Raw genomic sequence first — 27,636 nt, 5'->3', positions numbered from 1 at the left:
GTGGGGTCTGAGAAGTGCAAACCTTGCCAGCAGCTCGTTTAATTCTCCATAAGAAAAATTACCTTTGAAAAAGAGGCTAAAAAAAAAAAAAAAAAAAAAAAAAAAGCGCTAGAAAAATTAGATGACCAAACGTTAGAATTCCCTGTCCACAAAAGGCCCAATCCTCTTTACTGATACAAGTTAAAGAGTGTAATGTAAGAGATGAAAGAATACTTCTCTCAAAAACTCAGAGGGTTGTACTTTATCAAAACATTTAAACAGACGTTTTAATTGAACATCAGCTAGCTACTTTCTGACTTGCATCCAAGAGCTACAAAGGATAAGTAAATAAATGCATTAGCTACCTTTACATCCACCTATTCACTATGCTCACTGTGCTGTTACCATGCCACACCAACCAGCTCTTCAAAAACCCTGTTCTGTCCAAAGATTGCTACCGACGACGAATTTTACTCTGACAATGCCAGTTAACACACATTAATTTCAATAGATCGATTTCCACAGTAAGTCAATTAATAAATAAATCAAACCTGAACAAGACCTTTCCAAAACAAGTAGGATTTAATGTAGAAAAGTATGCACCCAGAAGAACAGTCACACAAATAATGTTCACACTCTGTATGCGTTTCATTGTTTTTGGAACACAAATTCAGAAGGAAGAGACATTGTTCTCAAACAAAAAAATAAAACCAACCAACAATTCCATAGGACAAGCTTGAAAGACTCAATAAGTATCACAGATTATGACTAAATAACTTGCTAAGCATATTTTTACTTTATGTGACTGTACTTAGGCCGTATAAAACCCAGGATGAACTGAGGAGACAACTGCAGAACACGCTGCCAGTCTGTTTCCACAAGTCTGCAAGCACCTATGTCAACACTTTAAAGTGAACACTCTGACTCTCAGAATTCTTGAAAGAAATTCTGTATTACATTGTATGAGAAAAATGTTTTGCATTTATCTCAGGAGACTCTTCGGAGAAGTATTCCTGCCAAAATTCCTGTACAGAGTATTTCTTTGTTTGGAGCAGTCCTCTCTCTGGCTAGTTCAGCCAGCCGGTGACAAGCATGAGGGAGGAAATCTGACAACAAAGGAGAGCTATACAAGGGGTATCCAAAAAAGCTCTGTGCACTAGAAAACACTTCTCAGAGAAAGTATTAACTCAACAACTGCAAATCAGAACTTGTTCCTCACATTCTGGACAGAACAGTAAAGTACACATTGGAGTGCTTTCAGATGTTGCCAGGAACAGGGAGTCCCGGGACAAAATGTAGACTTGATGATTAGGTAAGAAATCTTCCCTGGCTTCAGGTTCTGACCAGGTGGGAGTCAAGTAACTCAGAAATCAGAACAAATCAAGTTTTTCATTTAAAGAATGAATCAGACTTGGCCTCTCACAGGTGAACGTGCAAAAAGAATTAAGATCTGAACTGGTCTATTTGTGCCAAGAATGTATTGCTTTTCTAATGAAGTGTAGGGTTAATTACTAATGTATTGCTTTTCTAATATTGTAGTGTGTTGTTATACATGCTGCTGCAGTACCAAAGCAACATCGCTTACAGTTCCACCTAAAATGAACACAAGAGAAAACCAGATCATCAAAACCAAACAGGCTGGGGGGAGAGGTGTGCCTCAACAATTAAAAATGTAAATTTAACAATTTCTAACAATTCATTACAAAACACTAAGGAAGACAAAAGTCATACTTTAGGTCTCAGAGATTTTTTGAGGCATACAAGAAGGTCTTAAACTGGAAACAGTACAGAAAGCACAGAACAAACTTCTGTATGGAATGCTGGTGTAAAATAATCTGTGCTGAATACATTCAACATTACTAAGGCTGTACTGCAGACGTACAGTGGACATGGCAAGTTAGCAGCAAATTGAGTACCAATTCTGGTAGGTTTGCATAAAGCAAAATAGTGAATTTCCAGTGAAGCAGGACTTCAAGCATCACTGGCATTACATTTTTTAGTTTTAAGTAAGCTCTGTATTTTATAAGCGTATATATATTTATTTATACGTAATATATACACACACAACAAACACGCACACATTTGGACTGACATTACTTAGTATCACTGTTGGGAATTTCTACAGATATTCCTAGGCACAAACAAAAGAATCTAAAATCAGTATTTCACTTTAAAAGAAGCCCACACAATTCACTAATCTGGTATACTGAGGTATGACCTGGAGGTTACCATTTGGGCTTTCAGAATATACTCCTAAGCAGTTTCTGCTTTCCTCCCTTTCCGAGGTAACTTTTTGCAAAATGCTGTTGATAAAACAAGAGTTCCTTGTTTTTTCCCTAGTATTTTTTTTTTTCCAAGCACAGAAAAATTCTCAGCAACAACAATTCTAGAGTCATTTGACACTTACTCTTTAACATCACGAAGCTGATCAACATCCTGAGGTTTTGTGAAATCTGGATCATGTGCCAGTAAGTGAATCATATATGGTACCACATATTCAGGCAACAATGATAGCAATTTTTCTACAGTAAGAAACAAAAAACATACATACACACATGCATCACAAGACACGCTGTTTCAGAGGATTACTTTTTCAAAAAAAAGAATGTAAAACTCGCACTTGCATTATTTTTGCTGAGAATTTTACTTCCAATAAATCATTAAAAATAAATAAATGAGTTTTACTACTACAAAACTATTTGCCCTCACTTCAGGAAGAGGTCATAAAAACATCAGAAAACAAAACTTTATTTTTCAAGTAAAACAGCTACCATAATAACAGCACTGTATTTTACATATATAATTCTCAGAAATGCATAGGAAAGTATTTTATAGTTAATGATAATGCTAAACTAAGTAAATTTAAATTTGAAAGTATTTAATATAAAAATGAGAAAACAAATTAAGCTTAGCATTTCTTTACAAAAGCAATTTGCTTAACTTTAATAATTACTACTTCCAGTTTAGTATTCAACTACTGTATTCTTAACAATTTTACTGAAATACTAACCGTTAGCCATAGGATTCTGCTTAATATATTCTCTTCGTATACTGATGTTTTTGAGCAAGCACTGTCTGGCATGTGCTCTTCTCTCTTTCACAGGATCTTTGGCACACAAAGCAAAGATTGCCATATATTCCAAAGGGAGAAGTAATTTCACAAGTGCCTTATGCAGTTTCTGGGCAAATATCTGCCTCACTTGGTAGCACTCATCCTATAGCAACATAAAACATAAGAGTGCAACCATAAAAATCTTGTTTAAAAAGGCAAAAACCATCAAGATGGAATTATGAGGAGAAATATTTTAAAAATATCAACAGATGCATCACAGTAAATATTTGAAGTTTCAAGAACTCTTTTGAAAGCTGCAGTGAGGAATAAAAAATACTAAATTTAGCAGCAACAAAAGCTCAAATGTTAGGACTCTGTACTTATTTAATTAAGAGTCACTTCAATTTAAATACAGTTACTTACATTAATGACAAGTGCACAGAGTTGGAACTGTTCTGGGGTAATTATTTCATGGTAACAGGGTTCCTGTGCAAGCTTCATTATTGCACTGCCAGCAGCTAATCGTAGTCGAGACATATCGGATTTACTACACAAACACAAGAGGGGAAAAAAAGAAAACCACAACTATCCTTAAATTACTTGTAAAAAGAAGAAATCATGATATGCAAGATCATTCAATGAGCAAGTAAGGTTTTTCTCTTTCAGATGAGATCACAGTTCTATCAGTTCAGATCGGGTTAAATTAACCCAACCAAATCTGTGAAGATAAGGTGTTTTGCTTTCCTCCTAGAAACTTGATTCCAGTAAAACAGTGAAATGAGAAGAGACAAATTTCTTGTCTGCATACCACAATGTAAATCAAAGCAACATATTTGTCACAGATTCTTTCCCTCACCCTCTGAATGGAGATGAAGTATAAAGTAACCTCACTGTTGGAATGAAGAAGCTCCACCCAAAATTGCCCTAGCTGCTAAAATGTGTTAAATCTGATCACCTGGTTGTTTACAAAGACACTCCTGAAGGTCTTTTTGTTTCTGGAAGGTCCTTTACTAGCAAGGTATCTAACAGTGTTCTCAGACAGATTATCAGTAAATTGCAAGAAAGAGGGAGTATCGAGTATCTTTTCCTATGTGCCATTCCACTCTAAATTTTAAATTCCAGTCAGATCCATTTTCTATCATCCCAATTATCCAACATGGTCTTCACCTTAAAATTCTTAAAAAGCTCTAAAGGAATTTATATTTACTGAAATTCTACAACAAAATTGATAGAAGCTTGAAAGTAAAATCTGACCTGATTCGTTTCTGTTCTGTCAAGTCTCCTTCACTGACAAGCATAGCTGATAATAACCGGAGTGTGGAATTTGCAGATTTTGATTGGTTATTTTTCATACCCAACAGCCAGCGTACCAAAAGCTTAATTGCTTGCACCTGTCAAAAATGAAAAATTAAAAAAAAAAGTTACTTTCTAAACTTGATAGTGAGTAAAACCTACTGTTGTCAATTTGAAATATCCAAAGACTTATTAAGAGTTGATATATTTTAAAAGGAACAAAATGAAGCAGTAAATATTTACAGAATGAAGAAGGAAGTATCAACTGTTGTTCAGAATCATCTCAACAAGTGCATCTATGATACTTGCCACATGATTAGAAACAAGACCAACTAGATAAATATTTCTAGAAATGAACACAGTTAGATTCACAGTGAATAACTTACGAAGCTGAATGAAGAAAATTAATCAATGTGTTTCAAATCTGTTTAGTCAGTAAAGTCAAATTACTTTTCTTATAAGAAAAACTGAAACTTTTGAGTGTCTGAATTTTCTCAATATACTCAAGTGTAGTGAATGCCAGAAAATAATAGGAGGTTAAAAAAAAATATAAGCGAAGACACCAAAACACATGGTTTCCACCAGTTCTGTAACTGTGTGTTTAATCCCAAAAAAACCCTCTAAAATAGTGCATATTCTAAAAAAACTAATACCAAAGTACTCAAAGGGATTTACTCTTATATTTTCCATTGCTTAACTTCAAAAAAGTAAGTTTTTAATCTTAAATATATACATTATTATTGAGAGCTGATCATTCACCTTTGCTAATACTTCTGGAGAAACCTCTTCATCTGGAGACCACAATTTTCCATTTTTCTCACCTGTTGACTACAGATACTCATGTAAGTTTAAGAACTGGTTTAACCCATACAGAAAATGTAGAGATAGAAATGAAGAAGAGTCATGGACTAAGCTTTCTTTCACACAAAAGATTTATTTTTATAATGCAGTATCACTGTACGAGCCATTTATAGAACATTCCTTTATTTACCCGATTTACAAGAAAACAGCTCTATTCCCCAGAGAGTTAATAGCAAGCACACAGAACAGCAAGGACTTATTAAACTAATAATAATAATAAATCAATCTTACCCTGTCATTCATTAGGAGATCTTTCACAATGAAATTTGCAACAACAGATTTCATTGGAGAAGCAAACTGGTCTGGAGCCAACATGGAAATATGACCCAGTGAGACTAATGGAGTTATAAGTTGCTCTGGTACATCAGCATTCAAACTTCTACTAAGAGGCTAAGGAAGAAGAGAAAAATCAAATTCAAAATGAGCTACAGATACGTAAATTACATGCCCCAAAATCACTTATTTTACTATTGGACTGCTGATGATTTTACGTTTTGTCCCTAAGAATTAATAACACTAGCCAAACGAAATGGAGAAAAAATGCAATTTCCCAATTAACAGAATAATCAAAAATCTCGCATGAGATACAGGCAAAACACTTATGATCTTTCCTGTTTTAACAGTGAAAACATTAAGTCTTGGGAGACATGGGAAAAACCCTCAGCTCTATTCTATTCATGACTTGTGAAAACCTTAATTTTTAACTACAAATGCCAGAAAATAATAGGAGGAAAAAAAAAAAAAAAAAAACCTTGGAAGCAAACAGCGATACTTCTACTGGTGGTCAGTATTTCCCTTCCAGACAAGGGTTACAAGGATAATTCCATGCTGCTGTGTCACTCAGTACCTTTGCATTGTATCCTGATAGTAGCGAAGGGAACATGAATTTGCACTCTCATGTAAGTCTAAGCAGAGAGATCAAACTCTGTAATTCAAAGATTTTCACACTTCTGAATTATGTTCAAAGACAGCCAAGGTGGAGAATCTACATTTTACAAGTGCAGATTAATTAAGAGCTTACAGTGAAAAGTAATAACTTCTCTGTTCTGTATAATGTGAATCGCTTCACAATTTGTTTAAGTAGTGAGCAGTAAGTCATTGTCTGAGCCTAGGCAGTATCAGAGTATAGTTACTCTGCAGTAACTTCAGTAGGAAGAATGTGCTGTATGAGCAGAGACCTTAGAGCATGGTAACTCAATGCAGTTTGGAAGTAGACGATGTTATTACTCATTTAGTACCTACTACAGGTGCTCTCATGGGAGTTAGTGTGGATCATTCTGGCATATTTAGTTTATTTTCCCCCTACTTCTATATAGACAAAAAGGAGTATCTTATGTATCAAAATATTACAAAATCAGGACTGTAACAAATAGAACATTAGTAATTTATTATTGTGAAATTAATGACTTATCTCAACTACCATGTACCTTTAAGGCTTGCTGACCTTACAAATTGTTATCTGTTAATTAGATGCATGAATTAAAGAATAGTCTCAATTAAGAACAGAAACAAATCTTAAAAACAAAAAAGCAAGACATACCTCAAAGATCTGTGCAAGTTGCACTTCTTTATTTGAAAATATGGCATGTATACAGTGAACAGCTTGTTTTGCCTGATGAGGAGTGCCTCTTTTTGCTTTCTGATGCAAAATCGGAATTAATGTTCTGTGAACATTAAATAATTTAAAATATAATTTGCAATCTACAAAACATAACATTTTTCACCTACACAGATATATCCCCATAGAACACAGCCCTACAAATCATGTGCCCCTTTGAAGCCTGTTTAGAAAAGATTGTAATCACGAATTGAAAAGTAAAATGAAATTTATTTATAGTATTACTTGTTGAACATCTATCTGTACACTGTTAAGCAGAAAAAAAGCCCCCAGGGAAAATCAAGCATGAAAAAAAAATCAAAATAAGATTAGCTAGAAGTAGCTGTTAAACAATAGTGGGTTTAGAGGCCTTTACTGCTTTAACTTTGGTCTTTAATTGCAATGTATACTCAGGTGAATACTCAGCTTTGAGTTTCTGCATTTCAATACCCTAAAATCTATTTGCTGATCAGAGGTCACTGAGGGAAAGAGGAGGGCAAAAGCCACTGCAGGGACCACTCCTTAAAGTGCAGGAAGGCAGGCCCATCGCCTGAGATAACACTGCCTGAGACACTAACTCATGAGGTTTACCATGTAGCTCAGTCACTGAGATGGGAAAACAATATTGTTTACAGAACATCCGACAAACATTTAAAAAAAAATCCTACTTTATGGAAAAGCTCACTAACAATACAGCATTCAGTACATGGATTATTTAGCATGCAAGCTTCACTAACAAATTCTACATAATCAGAAGTAGCAATAGAGATGAAAGAAAAGCTTGCAGGGTTGAAAGAAGCCTTGAAATTTTTTCCTCAAAAAAGCACAGAACCTGAAAACTAACAAATAATCAAAGACCCCTTGAAAAAACGTTAGCAGCATCCTAAGGTATGCAGAAGTCTCTTCTCAAGCCTGCTAAGATTCTGCAACTTGGATTAAGTAAGGAACAGAACACCACAGAATTCAGTGAAACTTACAGATAAAATAAGCATCAGTGCTCAACCCACAGTTTTAAAGTCTAACTATATCTAGATTAAAGGGCCTTTGCCATGGGTTGATGTATCGTTCACAAGCCATACCTCATCATATCCCAACTGAGGTAAATCTGCAAAAGGTAGAACTCAACGTGTTTAATGGCAGTTACATTTGTAAGTTGTTTGAAACCCAATCCTGACTATACTTCAGCAGTATCTGGACGAGATATAAAGCCAGAAGAAATGTCAGCGATATCAGCTCCTTTGACAGAAGATGATGTACCCCTGCAATGCGCAGTCCTAGTTAAACTCTAGTAGCTTCTGGGAACTATACTGACAAATGGGTTGCTTGGCTTTTCCTTCTCTTCATGTACAAATGTTTTTGGAGGTGTCTTGTGTGTGAACTTGTAACGTATTTCTTTTGCCCAGAATTTGATTCACACAATCATAGAGTGATCAAGGTTGGAAAAGACATTCAAGATCATCCAGTCCAACCATCTACTTGACCTACCAAGTCCCCTCACTAAGCCGTGCCCCTCAGTGCCTCGTCCACACATCTCTGAAATACCTCCAGAGATGGGGACCTCACCGCTTGATCACCAAACTCCGTGAAGAAATTCTTCCCAGTGTCCAATCTAAACCAGGTTTCCAATCTAGACCAGGTTTCTCAAAGAGAGTCCCATGGTCTAAAAAGCCAAATCCCTGGCTATAAATACGACCAGTTCTCCAACCACTCAAAGCCATACAAATCACTGAGGTTACTGCACTCTGTTGGTATGCACTGCTGCATGGTTGAGATGTTGTTTCAATATTTAAGAACTTGAAAACTCGACTTCATAGTTAGGTAGTAACTAATTATTTAGTAACTGTTATAACCAATACAAATATTATAAATAGTTAGTTACTGAATTAGTTACTAAAAGGCAAATTTTAAGGTTTTTGATGTCACCCACAAAATTTTGAAGTCTGCGAATACCTAGTAGATAATCAGCAGTTAAAGCACGTATTGTGTGATGACTTACAGACAGCCAATTAATCTTCGTTAGAAATTCATGCTTGCTTTTGGAACTTACTTCCCATTTTGTTTCATAACAAACAGAGCTGTTAAGCATCAGAGATTATATTTTCATTCCTCACAGATAGAAAATATTGTGTGAAGGAAAGATATGAGTGGAAATCATGCCAAGAAATTACATCTTCACAATGTTTTTGTTTTTGCTTGTTTTGTAACCTGGAAAACATACTACACTCTGGCTTTAATGCATCTATTACAAGAGGACTTTCAAGAAGTACAAAACATCTTCAATAAATACACAAGAATTGAGAAAACACACAATTTAAAGATTTAAGAGACAGAAAGGTGGTGAAGGAATACAAAATGATGGAAAAGCTGCTGCTGCTATTTCTGGCTATAAAGTAACATTAGGGGCAATATACTGAACAAAATACAAAGAGCCAGAAGTCTAGGTATGAAAAGTAGTGTGTAGGAAATAACACTCACGATCTTATCTGTGGCAGGTCTGTTTCTATTTTGTGACCCGTGTTTCTGAAAATCTGTATGGCTGCCTCAGCTACCTTATCGTCTTCCATCCTGAGGCACTGCAGCAGAGACTCATAGGTCTCCGCAGAGTGAAACGAGGTAGGATGTGTAAAGGACAGAACCTGTAGAGATACATATTAAAACAAAAGGTATATTTACCCATGGCAAATGAATCATCAGAAAAACATAATTATAGCTGTTTATGAGCCTTACCATCAACATAAATAGCTATTACCTGCTCTTACTAGATTATTAAATTCAATAACTGCATTTTGAAAAACTGATATAGGCATTTTCAAATACATTCATCTATGCTTTGTTTTCAGGACCTCTCCCCCAAACATTTTATAAAAATAATGAATTATTTGAGCATGGAAACATATCTATTAAAAAAAAAATTTATCCAGGAGTATTCATTTATATTCCAATCTACTTAAGACCATTTTTTTTTCTACATAATTTAAGTGAACTAGAATCTTAACTTCTCCAAAATCTATAGTCCTGGAGCAGAAAAGAAATCAAGAAGTTAAATATATACACAAAAACAAATCACAGATTACTGTCTTTTAATTTAAAACTAATGAAACATAGCACATTCTTTTAAACAGAAGTAACATCAAATAAGAAATTAAGCGTGCAGAAATTCAAGGCAGGATAAGAGAACAAACTGTTATCCTGAAGCAAAACTATATTAAGTATAGTAAAGTTCAGATAACATATGGTAGGGAGAACAACAAAAAAATGAATATATTTATGTATTTGGGGGGTTTATCTCATCTTGGTTTCTTTGATCAGAGTTGGCTACTTCTTGTGCGACTATCAATGTGTGAAATAACATTCTCAAAGGCATCCAAGTCACAGCAACAAAATCTTCAAACTTGTCAGCTTTCTTTTCTGAGCTACGTTACCAAACATTTCTTTCTTGTGTACTTCTGCGTAACTTTTTCAACCACACTGTTGCCATTACCAAACTTGGTGTGATGAACCTCCATAACCTCCAAGTTGTTCATTCACATTTCAGAAAAGTCTCACCTCAATTATGTGAACTTCCTATCCACACCCTCCTTGATATATTATACTGCTCTCTTTGTAACATATTGAAAATAAAGCCTCATTAGTAAACTGCCAAATCCAGAGATGTTTTCCAGATATTTCAAATCCTTACTTCTCCACCCAAGCATTTCTCACTCATCACCACTGATTTAAAAAATGAAATAAATTTCTCTACAAACTTGGGCTCTTGAATTTATTGCTCATTTTCCTTTCAGCCTCATACAGGCACCAAAAACATGCCTCCCCTAATCTGTCCTTTTCTCTTCCTCCCACATAACCTCTACAACTTCTTCTTTGACTTCCCTAAGCAGAAATCGATTTCTGCTTTAATGTGCATACTTCAATCCTTGGTGCCCTTTTCAAAACATACTTCTTCCAAAAACCCGTTTCTTTCATTCTTTTTTTCCTAAGTATTAGTAATCAAAACTTTGCTTTCATTAAAAAAAAAAAAAAAGTTATCTAAACAATAACTATTAAAAACATGCAAATATTCATTCATTAGTCACACCACTTTAGTTTCTTCCTTTACAAACTACAGCTACTTTTTTTAGATTTAGATTACCTTGAGAAGTTCAAGTCCTGCACGAATAGCAGTGTCAGGACTTACACCCTCCTCTTCATCATCAGCTGTCCCCTCTATTGATTTATTCATCAGTTTTACTAGTGCACTAAAATAAGAGATGCAAAGGAAAAAAACAAATGAACTTGACAACATGGCTGGACACATCAGCAAGATTACTTGGTTTTGACAACAAGTAAAGGGATGGTGGTTTTTGTTTTTAAACCAAGCTATTTCAGCATTCTTCTCCTTCAGACTTAACTTACTGCAAATTTTAGTTCTTTAGGAAGAAAAAGACATGTTGGCAGCATTCAGATCAACACATAGTTGCATGAATTTCAGAACATAATTAGGTTGCCAGACAAGTCTCAAAAGAAATCCAAACATTCTCTAACTCAGTCCCACAAAAACTAATTAATTCATCTGTTATATGGAAGACTGTGTTGCAGTTAGCTATGTGAAAATTATGATCATCGTTTTCACCTTAAACCCCACAAATAGCAGTTTCACCAGGAGCAACTGCTAGAATTTTAAAATCATTTGTATACTTAGCATTGCAAAGCAGTAGCTAAAACAAAAATCCTCATATTCTCTAGATTGTGAGAAAACTACATCTATATAAAATGTTTTTTTGTTTGTTTGTTTTTAATACCTATTTACTGTTATGACAGACTTATTTAAATCCCATGAAAATCACTTTTTTGTCATTTAAATCATCTTTGTAATCATTCATGATTTAATAAGATCTTCCAAACTTACCTAATGGCTTCTGAGTCAATATGTACAGGGGCAATTCTTTCCAAAAGAAATTTGACCATTTCCAGAAAAGGATTTGTTGGCTGCTTAGGATTTGCAAGTTTCCGGGCTATCTCTCTCTACAAGAAACGTTACATTGCAAACAAGAATTATACTAATTTTAATTATTTCTTAATCATGTTGAATAAGCCAAATAAAACCAGTTCTTTGAACTACAGAAATTGTGTATATAATCAATGAAATGTATTTTAAGGGGGACTGCTGTTATCCCCACAAAAGCAGGCATATAACAGTTAAAACTAAGATGTGTGTAGGCTTCTAATGAGAGACAGATTCAAAAAAGAACCAATGGAGAGCTAGCGTGCAACACAGAATTTAAATATCTATGTAGACAAGAGTAATCTGTAAATCTGTATATAGCCCTCCTGCATGCTTCAGATTTCATAAGCAACAACAATTGCAGTAAAAGCAACACTACTGCAGATGCGCAGAAGCACTATGTGCTATTTGGGCTATAGTCGATGTTCAGACCCCACGTTCTTGCCCATGAATGTCTTGGAATCAAAATCTCCCTTTCCCTTTCTGAATGCTTCAAGTGTAAAGAACATTAAATTCAGCTGCAAACCCAGCAGAAGGTGGTGGATATGATATTTTTGTTTTGAACAGAAGTCTCAAATGTCTCAAAGAAAGGATTTCTCAACTTTCCTTCTCCTGAAGGGTTAGAAATTGTAAACCCTACACTGACTATGACATAGTCCTAACCATCACGCTATAGTATCTTCAGAAAGAGGGCAGAATCCTTCCTTCTAAAATTGCACCACTGTGCTCCCAAAGTGCAAAACTCACTAGTTTAGAAGGAGATGTATTCCGTATACTAGTGGTTAGGAACGTAATTCTGAAGGCCATTCTGATTTCTTCCCTGGACAATTATAGAGCCATTAGACAAACACCGGGAAACCTATGTTTTGTGATTTCTGTCAAGCAAATTGCTTGCTTTATTTTAGGACCAAAATGTGGGGGGGTGTCAAAAAAAAAAACGTGATTGTTGACATTGTAAATCTCTGGAGTGGTTTTATTTAATATTAATGCGTGTATTTTCATAGCACAGTTAAATATATGAGAGAAAAATAAAGACTGATCTCAAAATAATGCAAGAAGAAAAATAAATGAACAGTAAGCAGACATTATTATATAATGATGTAGCATTTGTCTTGTTGATACTTATATATATATATATATATATATATATATATATGCTGGTATTTTATACATAATATGTGTCTTGATGGTTCTTTTGTAAGTTTAAACAGGGTCAGGGGATAGTTTAAGAACTTTACCATAAAAGAGACTCTTTAAAGACTAATTTCATTTTTTATTTCAAGTTTATACTTGATCCTCATAACCCCATAAGGAAATGAAATAAACATTTTCTTAGAAAGCAAGATAATAATCATAAGTTATATTATCAGTAATCTCTGCTGTTAATCAAAAAGGTATTTCATAGAATCATAAATGGTTTGGGTGGAAGGGACCTTAAAGATCACCTAATTCCAACCCCTCAGGCATGGGCAGGGACACCTCCCATGAGACCAAGTTGCTCTAAACCCTATCCAAACTGGCCTTGAACACCTCCAGGGGTGGGGCATCCACAGCTTCTCTGGGCAACTTGTGCCAGTGCCTCACCACCCTCAGACTAAAGAATTTCTTCCTTATATATAAACGTCATGAGAATAGGAAATACATTAAAAAAATCATATTAAGGTACCAAAACAGACTATTAATCTTGAATAACTGTTTTAATGCAAAAATATAAAGTTTGCTTTTCCATTTCCTTACCACACAGACATCTGCCTGTTTACACGAACACGTAGGGCTAATTAACAGTTCAAGCTGGGATCGAAGTTTTTCATCATCACCTAGAACCTGATTGAATTTCTTCACAAAATCTTGTGCTTTTCCAGGATCTGGTAGGTTTTCTGTATGATTAAACAGAATTTAACATTAAATAAATTTGCCACTTCAGTATGCCAAAATTCACAGAAATACAATTTCACGGAACACTTCAACAGCAGTTTACTGAACTTATTAACACTTACTTGCTATGGTCATCAGCTTTCCAAACATGGCAGCACTGTTTGCTTCTGACTGGGGAGGACAGCAAATACAAATAAACAAACGAAGTCAGCATTATCTCCTTCAAAAACTAAAGTCTAAAAGCTTTATTATTATAAAATAAAGCTTTAAGCTTATCTGTCAGTTCTTCTCCAGCAGTTTGTTCTACTCTATAATCTGGGTTTTAGGTTTTTAAGAATAAACACTGTCTTAAAAGCTGTTACACGGCAAAAAGGGGAAAAATCTTCTTGCAATACCAAAGAAATGCAAAAATTCACTAAACCTCGACAAATCAATTGTCTGTACTGTTGGAAAAGATCTAAAAAAATAAGCAAAAACAAACAAGCAAACACTCAATAGGCCAACTCCCCACACTAAATCCCCAGACCAACCACGAACTCCTATTAACAGCTTCTGCTAATTTGCTGATACACTTACAGGTAACATTCCAATATAAATACACCAAAACTTATGTCAGAGATTTTCCAAATGGAATATATTTTAAGTAGTTTATAAAGCAAACATCAAAAAAGGTCTGTCAAAAATGGGAAAAAATCTTGGAAAATTTTCTTAACTTTTTCCAAAGTTATTGACTGGTAATAAAATATCGTGATAAACTTAAGGAGGCCAAGCATTACTTGCATTACCTGCAAACATTAACAAAGCAACTTTACTTAATGAGAACAGAACTTTGTCTACACATGGAAATCAACAGTCAACTGAACAATTAAAACAGTATTAAAAACCTATCAATTAGTCAAACAAATCTATTGGATAAAGTATTAATATTTTCAAAACCGTACTGTGGGCTGCTTATGCAAGTCTAGTAATTCGCGTACGTGACTCCTTAACATGTTCTGGCACTTCCACATCTCATTCAGCGCTCTGCAAAAATAATAAATAAATAAATAAAACAGAAAAGAAAGCTTACCAATTTGTTTATTGCAAGAACATGCTGGACACATTAGTAAACAAGATTATTTATTTATTTAACAAATGCAACATCCCAAACCTACTACATATTAAAAATAACCATTCGAAACAAGGTAGAACTATTCTCTTCTTGGATAACATCATTTTTCCTTTTTATTCAGTTACTTTTATCAGTTTCATATACGCAGGACAACCACAGTATGTCTTGTAACTGCACACTGTTCTCATTGGCTGAGAACAAATAGACAAAACCCTAAAACCACTATTCTCAAATATCAAGGTATCTTGTATAAAGGCCTTGTACAATTTGTATATAAACATTTAGATATCTAAAGGGAATGTTTTGAAATAATAATTGCAAATAGTGCTAAACATCAATTTTTTATGTTATTTAAATCCTGATAATATAAGCAGACAACAGATATGTTAGAAAAGACTGAAAAAGAGCAAGTATTTGCTGAATACAAACTATACTCACTTGACAGCATTTGGATCCAAGCTAGCATACAAATAGTACAAGCACTTCATTCGCTCTTCTGTTTCCAAATTGTGTGGAACAAGATACTGAGCAAAGATTTTCTCTACTAGTAATCTGCAGGGAAAGAAGAGAGAAAAACCTCTTTGGGTCAAAAAGTGGTAATATCTTTTAGTCAAGCTGAAAGAACAAGAAATATCAGAAGTCACTGAAACTACTTTTTTCCAAACAGCGAAGAAAGAAAGTATTGGTCTTTTTCTTATCTGTAAAGATCCCTTCCACCATTAATAGAGATTAGCAAGCACTGCTTCTTGAGAGCTTTTACATTCATTTTCACCTTTAAGAGGGTGTAATTGCTTTATTTGTCACCATCTAAATCCTCCTTTTTCTCTAGGTTTTGAGAATCTACCTGTGTTCAATCTCATACATAAGAAGAAATGGATACAGACAGCAAAAATATCAAATAAAGGAGAAAGAATACAAGAATATATCTTTAAAAGGAGTAAAAGTAAAAAATCTGAAGTATCCTAGAGAGGAAGGGTAAGATAAAATTGTATTATTTAACAAAAGAACAATTGAAACACTCATGCTAACACAGAAACCATCGGCATTAAAAAAGGTGAAGACAAAGGAATACCAAAATGTATACAGCAAAAGGAGCAAAGGGGAAACTGAGGGCAAGCCAAACAAGCAAAAACATTCTCCAATTATATCTTCTAAAAAAAAAACAACAAATCAAATACAAGAATACATACTTAAGGTTTTAAATAAAATAAAAAATTGAGCTACTGTATAACTGTACAGATCATCTAATAATCTTCCCCTCCAATAAAAAAAACATTCAAATATTAATTTAATCCATAGCAATGAGAGCTGTACACAATATCCAGCTAGACAATTTCATATTTGTGGACAAATACTTTGTGTGCTTGAATTTACAGACTTTGTTTACTATGATTCCTAAAGTCACCCTAGGAGGGTCTTGTACAAAAGAGCAAAGAAGTCAGCACAGGTCACACACATCTTATTTCTACTCAAAGAAAATTCCAAGGGACATGATGCTGGGGCAGAGGAATGAAAGGATGACCACGAATATGGATAGTTACCTCAAGGCATCCCATTAATATTAAAGAAAACTTGGCTTTTTCCCTTTGGGCGTACATTTTTACTACTGATGACTCCAATGACTACATTACTTGGGGGACAGGATCTTCAGATCTCAGGAGATTGGAGGCATCACAGCTATCTACTTGACTAATTTCTGAACACTGCTGTAGCCCATGTCTCCACAGATCCATTTTCCAAAAAAGCTGTCAATAAAAACAGTATAACTGTATTATGACTTCCCTGGCCCATGTCACTTAGGGTACGTATTTACTAGTAGGTAACACCTCTGCGACACAGACTTTTCTCCCTGTGAGGAAAGTCATTGGCTAATGTAAACAACAGGTCAGTGTGTAATGTGGTTATTTTGAGCCATTCCCTATGCATTGGTTGTAGAACATGGAATCTCAGAGCACACAGGTGATAAACTGCCCTTATGGCTTCAAGTTCTCAGTCCCGAGTACACAAACTCATCAATAGTTGAGTAACATCAAAACCAGGAGGAAGTGACAGAGTTAAGGATGTCTGGAGAAAATTTGTTCCACTCCACTTCATGCCCAAATACTGTACGATGCTGTGCTATTATCTTCTCAAAGAACTAGTGTTATTCCATGTGCACAACGGAAAATACTCCGAGGCTCAGACAGCTGTTCACCGTTATGTTTTATCCTCCTCCCTCATTATGGAAAGAAAACAGAACAGAGGTTGCTAATTTTGACTTATGCATGTGTGTTTAAAGGACTGGATTGACTGTGTCTTAAAGATAATGGCATTTCTATGGCTCTTCCAGTGCTTAAAGTACTAACTGTCTAATTTTGAATGATGATAACATTGAAGTACATTTACTTCTCCATTCTGAGCACATCAACCCAATGCAACTGAACAAGAAATTCATTGTCAACTTAAAAAACAGCAGAATTTGGATTAAAATTCAGGCTATCAAACAGAACTAGAGGAATGATGAGAATCAAACCACCAATCTTTCAGCAAACAGCTTACAGTCAGTGCCTGCTCATGAAAAGGCTGGCTTAAATGGCTCAACAAGACTTTTAGAAGAAACCACATTAGAGAAAGAAACTCTGCTTTGATTACACAGTTCTTCCTTTAAATTCCTTGTCTTGGTCCCTTTACGGTATTCTGCATTTCCAGTGAGCAGGAATACTGAACAGATCTGCCACATTCACTGCAGAACTTTGATTCATTCCTGGCTCGCTATGAAGCCTGTGTGCTGTACGAGACACGAACATACTAGAAAAAACGTGAATCTCTCCAGGCAAATTAAAGCATATTTGATGCATATGCGAAAGCAGAATTAGCTTTGTAGCTCTGTACGAACTATGTGGGGATTTCCTCATTTTCCCCCACTATTTAACACTTCTATCTCAGCAGACTTTCAGCATAATTTTTATGTGTAGGATCTTGCAACTGCATCTTTCTTCTTCCTTTTTTTTCTTTTTTTTTTTTTTTTTAAAGAAGGCAATGAATCAAATATGTAACTCTGACCCACTTATGAACAGCAATATGAACAGAAGTGAGATCCTTCACCAGTTTTTTGTGACGCCATCTGTAAGAATTAACTACAATAACTGGAAACCAAAGAAGGCTGTTGGCTCATTTGATGCTAAGATGCTAAGAAACATTATAAAGAAATGTCTGTTTTTCAGGTCTGCTGCATTAAACATCTAGGCTGAAATTCCATCTTTGTGTGATCTCATAGTTTGGCTTTTCTAGTGACAGACAAAGAATTAACAGTGAGAGCTGAAAACTATCTTCCAAAACCCAAGCCAAAATACTTTCCACTAAGCCAAAATATTTCAAAAATTAAAGGGACCGAATGACAAAACAGTGAAAATTAGACAATGGTGGAAGCATCCTTGACATTTCTTCAGCTTTTGTTCTAACGAAAGGGTCAATTTCCATGTAGTGTAGCAAAAGGAGATGTTGCTGTGGTACATATATGTACAGTGCTCACAGGTTGATGATTTCAACATGCTAGCCTCTGGGAAGTAAAAGGCAAACAGGAATGGGGCATAGTAAAAGCAAAATTTGACCTTTGTTCTATGCAGAGATTAATGACAATTTACTATCATCACAGTTATGCTTCCATCAGCATATAGAATAAATATATGAGCAGATAATGCCACTATCTCAAAGATCTTAGCACGTCTTAATAATTATTTAGATATATCATACTTAAAACCACAAATACAGAATGTACTACAACAGCTTTCTCAGGAAAAGCACATATTTTCAGAGTATCTTTTATCACTATACAATTAAAATTAGGAAGGCTTAGGTTGACTCACTTGTCATCAATGCTATTTTGATAATATATGTGCAAAAGTTTATCCTTTATCCAGCTCACTTTCTCTGCAGCATCTTTTCCAGCCTCGGCGTGAAGACAGTACTTCTTGTATAGCTGGGCAAGACCCATCATAGCTTCTTTTCTTACTCGCCACTTGAGGGGGAAGCAAAGGAGATGGGAAAGTGGTTTTGGTAAATAAATATCAAACATACACAAAATGCAGTAAATACGTAGAAGCATGAAAGACAAAGCGGCCACATTCTGACCTCTGACATTTAGTCACTGCAGAAGCTGAAAAATGCATTTTAGAGCCTCTAAGTGAGAATTTGTAAAGCATACATAAGGTGTTTCCTCTCTGCAAAGTACAGAGTAAGACAGTGTTTCACTGTGATGAGCAAAGAAATTTTAATTGTCAGTCTACTAAAAAAAAAAAAAAAAAAAAAAAGCTAAGTACAGCTTAACTGTACGTGCATGCCTGAGTTAAGTGCTGCCTTAAACCAGAATTTGGAAGACTTTCCTATTCAGAAATGGGCACTGATCAGTTGTGGCAGCTTTTATTCACACAACAGCCTTACAATTGGCACACTTGTCCAGGAATAGAAGATCTAGACCTTAGGCATAGCTAAACTTGTCAGGGCTTGAACTCTGAGGCCACTTTCCACAACAGTGGGAGAGGCCATCTTTGCCAAAGCCTTGAAGTAATCACTGGAAGACTCCAGGGATGTCAAAGGGAGGTTTGTTTCTTTTTTTCTTTTTTTTTTAAAGCAGCAATAAAACGCCTAACTGCAGCTTCCACAGATGGTGTTCCTAGGTTCTCATCCTTATTTTTGGTGGTCACTACTTTATCCAGTCATGTAAACAGGAAATCTCCCGTTATTAAACACTTTAACAGACATGGCCCAAAAGCCCTCTCGCACTGCCTTGCGGAAGAAGTCATACCAGAACAGATGGAGGATTAATTTAGAGAAAGAATAGTGTCTCCCATTGAATGGTTTACATAGGAAGCCTCAGAAGGAACTTACTTCCCTCACCATTCAAAAGAAATGCACGAATTGCAGATTGCAAGGGAGAATTCACTTCAGAACACAGCTAGATGACACCTTTGGTCTTGAACTCCGAGGACTAGTAATGCTCAAATTATTTCACCCTGATAAGCATAGATGTAGACAATGTTATTCACATTGTGCACAACTTCTTCAATCTCGTTAAACCAAACACTTGCTGTAACAGCACAGTGAGATATTGCACATCTAATTTCTTAATATCTCTGAGTGATTTCCTTTTCTAGAAAGGCAAAGAAAAGAAGAATCCTGAAGATGATATAGCTTTATGTCAGCACAACAGCCTGCTTAGCGTGAGATGATCAACTTTTATCAACAAGATGATGGAGGAAAAAAAACCTGCCTCTTCGTATGTATTTCTTAAATATTAAAAAAAAAAAAAAAAAAACACAAAAGATTGCATTGACTTTGACAGTATAGCACGAGATGTTTTTATGAAAATGAAAAGTTTTAGATATCAAAGAGGTTATTGTTCAACTTCTCTGCAGGGATTTGTTTATGCTTGTTGCACATCTATAGCACATTTTAAAGTGAAATCAAGGCGTGAAAGAGAAACACTTTCAGGTAAGTATTCTCATTCTGCATTCAGGTATAACCATCTAACACAATACTATTGCTTCATTAGATCTTCTATATAAGACAGCAAGGATGGCAAAGCTGTTGTCAAGACACAAAGGAGAAGGATTACAAGAAATGATTCTATAAAATTTAAGCCTAAAATGAAAGCAGAGTACTTAACGAGGGATTGTAAGAAGGGAAGTTTGGACTGTCGGTAGATTCCCGATCCCTGAAACTGCTGCAGAGAGCAGAGGTTGGAGAAGACAGCAAGGCAGCTTTGGACAGAACACATGAGGCAGCGGACAGGCTGCTTAGAAAATACTTTGAAACATCGTGGAAGCAGTCACCCAACAGCAAACACAGGAAAAAATAAGGTGCTACTGAAAGTTGAAGAAACAGAGAGTAGGGTAAAAGATGAAGGCAAATAAAAAAAAAAGGGGAAAGTAATGATCACTTTCAAAGGTAGCAACTAACAGAAGTACTACCCCGATTTAATTAACGTAAGAATTTTGATGATCTTAGCTTCCTTGGCTCACTAGCACAACCGAACTCCTTCACTGAAGACTGCAGGGCTGAGTTACAGAACTGTTAAAGTTCAAGATAACCCCTTAACTGTTGGAATCTGTGTCTTCAAGAGAGTTAAAAATAAAAAAAATCTCAAATATTCCTCCTTCAGCTGACAAAAGCCACAGTGTTTGTTAGCACCTATGGCAAACAAGGAGTCAGAACTAATTCACGCAGAAAGTCTTAAAGAGAACTAGAATAATAGCATAATTCCCATGAATAATTCCTATGGCTTCTCATTCCACAGCTTCTCCAAGCTGATGATGTGAAAGTCTGTTCACATTAATGGACTAAGTCTCTAGACCACAAAGACTGTTTGGGGAAATGGGAACATTAAGTCAGCTTTCAGAAACTCTCCTCTAATTCTCAGATTCTCGAGGTTATGCCAGAATAAAGGGAAGTATTTTATTTTTTAAAGTCTCCTAAAACTATCTATTCCAAAAAGTGAAGGCACTAGAAAGACACCAGAGGTGGTGCTCTAATGGAAAAGGGAAAATTCCTCAGGACAATTCTTACCAAAGACTGGATTCCATTTTTTTTGAAAGTGTCTGTTTCCAGGGAAACTTTTTCAACTGGACCAATAAAAATTGATTTGAAAAACATGTGTTAGTCGTTGTTTTGTTGTTGTTATTTTATTTTATTTTTGTGGCTGTAACCATTGTGCAAATGCCCTTAGAGTTACCTAAGGCCACTTTATCAAAAATTAAGTAGTGTCTTTAAATCACAAATTTTTACCCCCCCACAAAAAATGCTATTAGGCTACCTCTATTAATAGTCTGACAATTAGAATATAGTCAGGAGAAAAAACAGATTGCATACATGATAACAGTTAGTATGCTTTAATTTTAAAGTGTTCTAAATTTCAGTGTTTTACAAAGGCACCACTGAAATGCGCACTGAAGTGCGTTTAAACAATCACTGAAGTGTGTTTAAACATTTTACTTCAGCCTGTTTGATGAATACTGTTCTTATTGTAATATCTGTAACCGTTTGACAGATAACTGAAAATGAGATGAAGTCAAATTTATGAATCATCACATACAGGTTTGCAGTGATTTGTGAAACAGTAACCCGAATAAAAGACGTAAATGCAGTCAGCAGAGGATCAAGTTCTTAAAAGCAAAGGAATAATTAAAATAGGTATAATGCATTATGTCTGGAACTGAAAAAAATCCCATGGAAAAAAGGATGAAGACTCACAAGGATGTATCAATGCCCCTCTCCCAAACTGAAGGAAATAAATCTTTTAAAAAATTATATGCAGAAAGTTTACAAGTGCTTGATATTCACTGTATAACACATTTCTACTTACAAAGAAATAGTATACTGTTACGGTCTACTTCAAATTGCTCAGCATCTGTAGTTATTTTTAGTTAATTTTCTACTTTTATTTTTCCTCAGGATGCAGTTTCACTAAAGTTCTCACCCAAGATTCTTATGAAAGAAACACAATCTAGAATTGAAGTTAGGTACCTGAACAGGCACCTAACCTCTTGAAATGCAGTATCATCAAACCTATGCCTGGTGTGAAATCGCCAAGACAAAATCACCAAGACAAACATATCAGTAACATTAAAAAAAAATACCACACTGGGTTTAAGGCTATGCAAATTGAACATTCCTAGCTCTATTACGATTGTAAAACTGACTGCCTGTCACTAAGTGAAGGATAGTAAAGGAAAACAGAGACACTATGTAGAAGACACTAACAATCATCCCAGCCTGAATAGGTAAAGTCCTGGTGGGTAGTGGTGGTTGGACTAAGAATTCTAAGATCTCAAAAGTTACTTTTTTGGGGGATATTTTTTTGGTGGCTGAAAAAGAAGAAAGTGATTTCTCTTAACATTAATCATTTTTCAGGAGTGATTAAGTGCCAGGTACAACTAATTGAAGATTTGCTTTATAATAATGAAAATAATATATTCAAAATCAGAATTTGTTTGTGCAAAGACAACAAATCCTTTTTCTCCAAATCTATTACAGTAAAATTCTCATTTAAAAAGGTGAATGTAAAAAAGAGAAAAATATTTTAAAAGAAATAAAGATACTATCTAGAATGATGTGGTTTGGAGAAGGGACACCGTCTGCCAAAAAGGAACAACTACACACATTAAACTTGAACTAACTGGTGCAGGTGCCATGGACACCTATCACGTACAAACAGGTTCAAGAAAGAACTCAATAAATTCATAGGAGAAAGTTCCCTTGCAAGCTATGATGAATACTATCAAGGAGATTTAAGAAGTTGACAAATTGCTCTAAGCCAAAAACTGACCACTGTGAGAATTATTTTCGGCTATAGGGACCTTTGGCCTAAACCTATGTGGCTACTCCTGTGCTCTTACAGGATGACTGTATTCCTCAACACAATGAGTGTACTTGCTTGCCTACACTTGATTGGTGTGTCCACAATTGGCTCTCTTCATTAAGATGCTCTGGTAAGAAAATGTTCCCCACAGCATTCTAGTTAATAGGTAACTCTAAGATCTTCTATTTCTGGAGCTTTGGTAAAAGTAAAAACAAAAAACCAATTATATTAAAGGCAGACATTCCTGAAAATAAAATATTAACACTTACCCGTTTATCTAGTGTTCTTTCCCTTACAAAGCCAAGCAGCTGGTCATTAACTAAAGAAAGATCTCTCTTGCCCGCAGTAATAATTGTAACAATAACATCATGTCGAATAGCTTCCTCTGGGTCATGGGATCTAACTTTCAAATACTCTGTTATGAATAGAAACAACGAAAGGTTTGGCTTTTTAATTTAGATATTATGAATTCTAATTTATTACTATTAATAATCACAAGTTAAATTTGCATATTCTGTCATATATCACAATTTTAGTATCTATTAAACATGGAACTGCCTATAAGAAACATCTATTTTACCATTTTCTACATTACATTAATATATATATAATCTTTTGATATTCATTTATAAAAGTGAATAGCTTTTACAATAACCTCATTTGCAACAGGCAATGATGTTAAATAAAACTGACTAGAATATATTGAAACTAAATACAGTTGGGAAGGAGAAAAAAAAGCAACTCATTCACAAAGACATAAGGTAAATAGTTTAAAAATATTGACAGTTGCTGAAGGTTATCTCATCAGAAAAGAAGGTATTTTCCGTTAAGCCTGAAATTCCGCTCATAGTTAGAATGATGGTGAACTAAAGGAAGAAACTTCATATTTTAGACCAGCACAATGGCTTCTTCTAAACTCAGTGTGTTCCCCAGTACTCTCTTCCACTTATTTTTGAAAATAATTCAGTACGTGTTACAAATACTTGCGCTTTCATGTGCCAAAGCTTTTATTGGAATCTGAAAATACTTTAAAATTCAAGCTGCAACAGGTAGCTCCTTAAACACTCGCTCTTACGAAGCCCACACAAAGTTGCACATTCCATGCGCAAGTGTGCTCCCTCTTGTGCTCTTGTCTTCATCAGAAAGCAATTACAAATTAGTTCGTTCTTCCATTCAGTATCATGCATTGGGTTTGATACATTTTGGAACTATACTGCTATGTACAGAAATAATTACGTTTTTCCCTACTCATATCTTAAATTATTCTAAACACCAGTATTAGCATCTCACCAGTGAGGTCTTTTGCTAAGTCTGGATGGTTCATTAAACAATGACTGGCGAATTTCACACTCTCTAATCTCACAGGGACATGGATATCATTGAACCTAGAGAGATAGGAGATGATGAATGTTAATTTTTAATTAGCCTTGCAAATCGAGATTATTCTCTATGTAGTAACATGTGTTGAAAGTACGTTTCATTAATTATTAGAACACTTTCAGATGGCAAAATAATACATTAGAAATATTTTGAATTTGTTTCCATAATGTACCTCATACAAAAGTTTGTTATTATTTAAATTAGGACCACAGTTAAAGAAAAAATATGCTACATACAGATGAAATGCTGACCCAAGGGTCATCATCCATTGCCATAAATCTCCACATCTATCAGGTTGACCATCAATCATCACTATATATACACACACACACACACACACGTATATATAAAGTTATAAAAACCATATATACCCGTATAACATGTACAATTTGAAAACATTCATTATTTTAATGTTGAATTTCTATGTTTACTTAAAAGGAAATATTGCTTCATTCAAAAGGTAAATGCCGAATAAAAGAAGGTACTGTCGCTGATATAGTTGAACAGTAAGTACAACAGCATTATGTGGAATTTCATGTTGTGTAATTTCTGCTATGTATTTACTGTAGCTATCTATCTAATCTATATTCCTCTAACTGACAGCAACATAGCAGCATTCAGGTTAAAATACATTTTATTCTAAATTGTAACTGTATGCAATTCTCTGCTTCAAAGGTTGGTTAAAAAAAAACAAAAAAACAAACAAACAAACAAACAAAACCCACCACAACCACAAATAAAAATACAGTATTATTAGGAAAATTCATCACAAAAAGAATGTGAATTCAGAACTCTATCCTTATTTCTCTTACCGCCCAAGAAAGCACTGCCAAAGTGGACGATTTTGTGTAGCCAGATCAGAATCTTTAGAGCCAAAGAGTTTAGCCAGAAGTCGAACAACAGCCAAACGTTCTTCTCCATCATTGCTCTAAAAATCAAATAATGAAAAAGAAACTGTAATTTGTTACCTGTGATACCTTAATAATAATTTCTGGCTTCCTTTTCCTCCTGCTTTTATAAATTAGATTAAAAAGTCATTTTGAAATAATTTCTGATAATCTCCAGTCTCCCTAATTAATTAGATGAATATGATGAAAAACATACATACCTATTAATTTAATGTATTATAACCACTGATGGCTGTGCTTTGAAAATCCTTTCAGGAATAAAAAAAAACTATACACAGTAGTTTGAATAATGTATATCTAGCAATCTCAACAGTAAATGATCTTATTTTTGTTTTAAAACAAAGTCTTCTGTGTGTGTGGAAAGAACACTAATTAAGATTTTCTATATAGATGGGCACTAAAAGGATGTAATTTGATTTATTTATTATTTGTATTTCTTTATTGCTTTTGTTTATTGTCACCATACCCTATGTGTACAAACACACACACACTTTTACATAATTATTTCCCTGTCCACTTACAATCTTATGAGTCACACAGTTTTAATTAAAACAGCACCAAAAAACCACAACCAGGATAAATGAACTATTTCAAAAGATTCAAAAACAGTCAGCTGACTTACTAGCTGATTACAAATCCAACAAAATATTTGGAAATAATTCCTCTATTATTAAAACATTCTTTTTGTGAAATAAATTCTGTAAATCGATATCGAAGCTGACACTCTTGCATTCCATGAGTAAAGCCAACCACAGCCCAATTACTTTATAAATTTCAAATGAAATCCAAAGATTAAGTATGTACAACTTTTACATTAGATCATATGGATTCATGATTACAATGATTATATATGTTGTGTACATAACATTTGCAGCACAGAAACTACATAATTGTGCACAATGCTTCAGTGCCCTTATTTTTAATAATAAATGTAATAATAAACAAAACTGAAAAATATAAGATTTCTATCACTCTAGCAGAGCACATTGAACCCACAGCACCTCATTCTTTAATATCCATGTAAATTGTATTACTTGTCTCAAGCTACATTGTAACCTACCTTCAGTTTGAATTCAAGTTGTGGCATGACTGACAGCAATAAGTGAGGATCTATGGCAAAAAGCTCTTGTATCAAGTCAAACACGTGTTCTGATAAGTCACTTACTGAAGACTTTCCCAGTACCAGAACCTGGTTAAAAAACTAGAACGCAAATGTTACGGTTTAGAAGATTTGCCTTCATTAATACAAATACTATTTTAACAAATTAGTTTAACCTAATATACCATTTATACTTCAATTCTACTGGAAAATATTCAATACACATTTTTGATTCCATCAAAGCATTTCAACCCTTACAGTTCTGGTTCATGCAAATTAGAGACAAACGTCCTTCAAAATTCAGTTCTACAACTTCTATCATATCAATGAATTCATAGAATCAAATTGGTTTGGGTTGGAAAAGCCCTTAAAGACCATCTAGTCCAACCCCCTGCCATGGGCAGGGCCACCTCCCACCAGACCAGGTGGAGGCTGGAGATCAGAAGGTTCCAGGGACCAGCCCCAGATCTCTCAGCTGGTCTTCATGGGAGACGTGCTCCATCCCTCTGATCATCTTCGTGGCCCTGCTCTGGACCTGCTCCAACAGGTCCATGTCCCTCTTTTGCTGGGGGCCCCAGAGCAAACGCAGCACTCCAGGTGGGGTCTCAGGAGAGCAGAACAGAGAGGGAAGATTACCTCCCTCACCCTGCTTCTTTTGATGCAGCCTGGGATATGGTTGATTTTCTGGGCTGGAAAATACGTCCTGCCAGCTTATGTCCAAACTTGATAAATTTGATAATAATATGATAAAATTTGATGGTAACTTCATAAAAATATACTAACTTGATCATTTAAAATATTACTATGCCCCCAGCCAAATTAAAAGATAATACAAGAATTGTTTGTTTCAGATTGAAGTCCATTATAATTTGAGAAATAAAGTTTATCTTAGTTTTGTTTTTCTTGTAGTGTAAGGGCAATCCAAATTGAATATCATGATGTATTGAAAAATAAAGTTTATCTACTTTTAGTCCATTTTAAAGAATGATATATGATCATGATAGGTCTTGTGATATTTGATCATTATGATCAAATACATATGATTATGTATCTTGACCATTATTTGATGGTCAAGAATTCTTGGCATTCTAAGAGGGAAAAAAAGTAGCCTAACATAAGAATGATTTCCAATGGATTTGTTAACATGTTTGATATGCTTCCTACT

General features: G+C 34.9%; 1 protein-coding gene across 3 annotated transcripts in view; it reads right to left on the bottom strand.

Moving 5' to 3' along the window:
* Positions 1-27,636, bottom strand: part of PDS5A (PDS5 cohesin associated factor A) — a 78,455-nt gene that overhangs the window by 13,123 nt on the left and 37,696 nt on the right. For 2 of the 3 annotated variants that reach the window (XM_084285807.1, XM_084285805.1), the window contains exons 8-26: positions 26,433-26,573; positions 25,277-25,392; positions 24,375-24,469; positions 23,354-23,499; positions 18,595-18,746; positions 15,188-15,301; positions 14,580-14,661; positions 13,761-13,809; positions 13,501-13,640; positions 11,668-11,783; positions 10,912-11,017; positions 9,258-9,418; positions 6,726-6,849; positions 5,417-5,575; positions 5,084-5,152; positions 4,286-4,422; positions 3,455-3,578; positions 2,990-3,194; positions 2,387-2,501 (exon numbers count right to left, since the gene is read on the bottom strand). In XM_084285807.1, the coding sequence (XP_084141933.1) occupies positions 2,387-2,501; positions 2,990-3,194; positions 3,455-3,578; positions 4,286-4,422; positions 5,084-5,152; positions 5,417-5,575; positions 6,726-6,849; positions 9,258-9,418; positions 10,912-11,017; positions 11,668-11,783; positions 13,501-13,640; positions 13,761-13,809; positions 14,580-14,661; positions 15,188-15,301; positions 18,595-18,746; positions 23,354-23,499; positions 24,375-24,469; positions 25,277-25,392; positions 26,433-26,573 (2,351 nt within the window). Of the gene's footprint in view, positions 1-2,386; positions 2,502-2,989; positions 3,195-3,454; positions 3,579-4,285; positions 4,423-5,083; positions 5,153-5,416; positions 5,576-6,059; positions 6,111-6,725; positions 6,850-9,257; positions 9,419-10,911; positions 11,018-11,667; positions 11,784-13,500; positions 13,641-13,760; positions 13,810-14,579; positions 14,662-15,187; positions 15,302-18,594; positions 18,747-23,353; positions 23,500-24,374; positions 24,470-25,276; positions 25,393-26,432; positions 26,574-27,636 lie in introns of those variants that run through there. The other variant, XM_084285806.1, reaches the window with a different exon arrangement.

Source organism: Netta rufina, assembly GCF_964035555.1.
Source record: "Netta rufina genome assembly, chromosome: 4".
NCBI classification, from domain to species: domain Eukaryota; kingdom Metazoa; phylum Chordata; class Aves; order Anseriformes; family Anatidae; genus Netta; species Netta rufina.
This window is presented reverse-complemented; position numbering and strand designations above follow the sequence as displayed.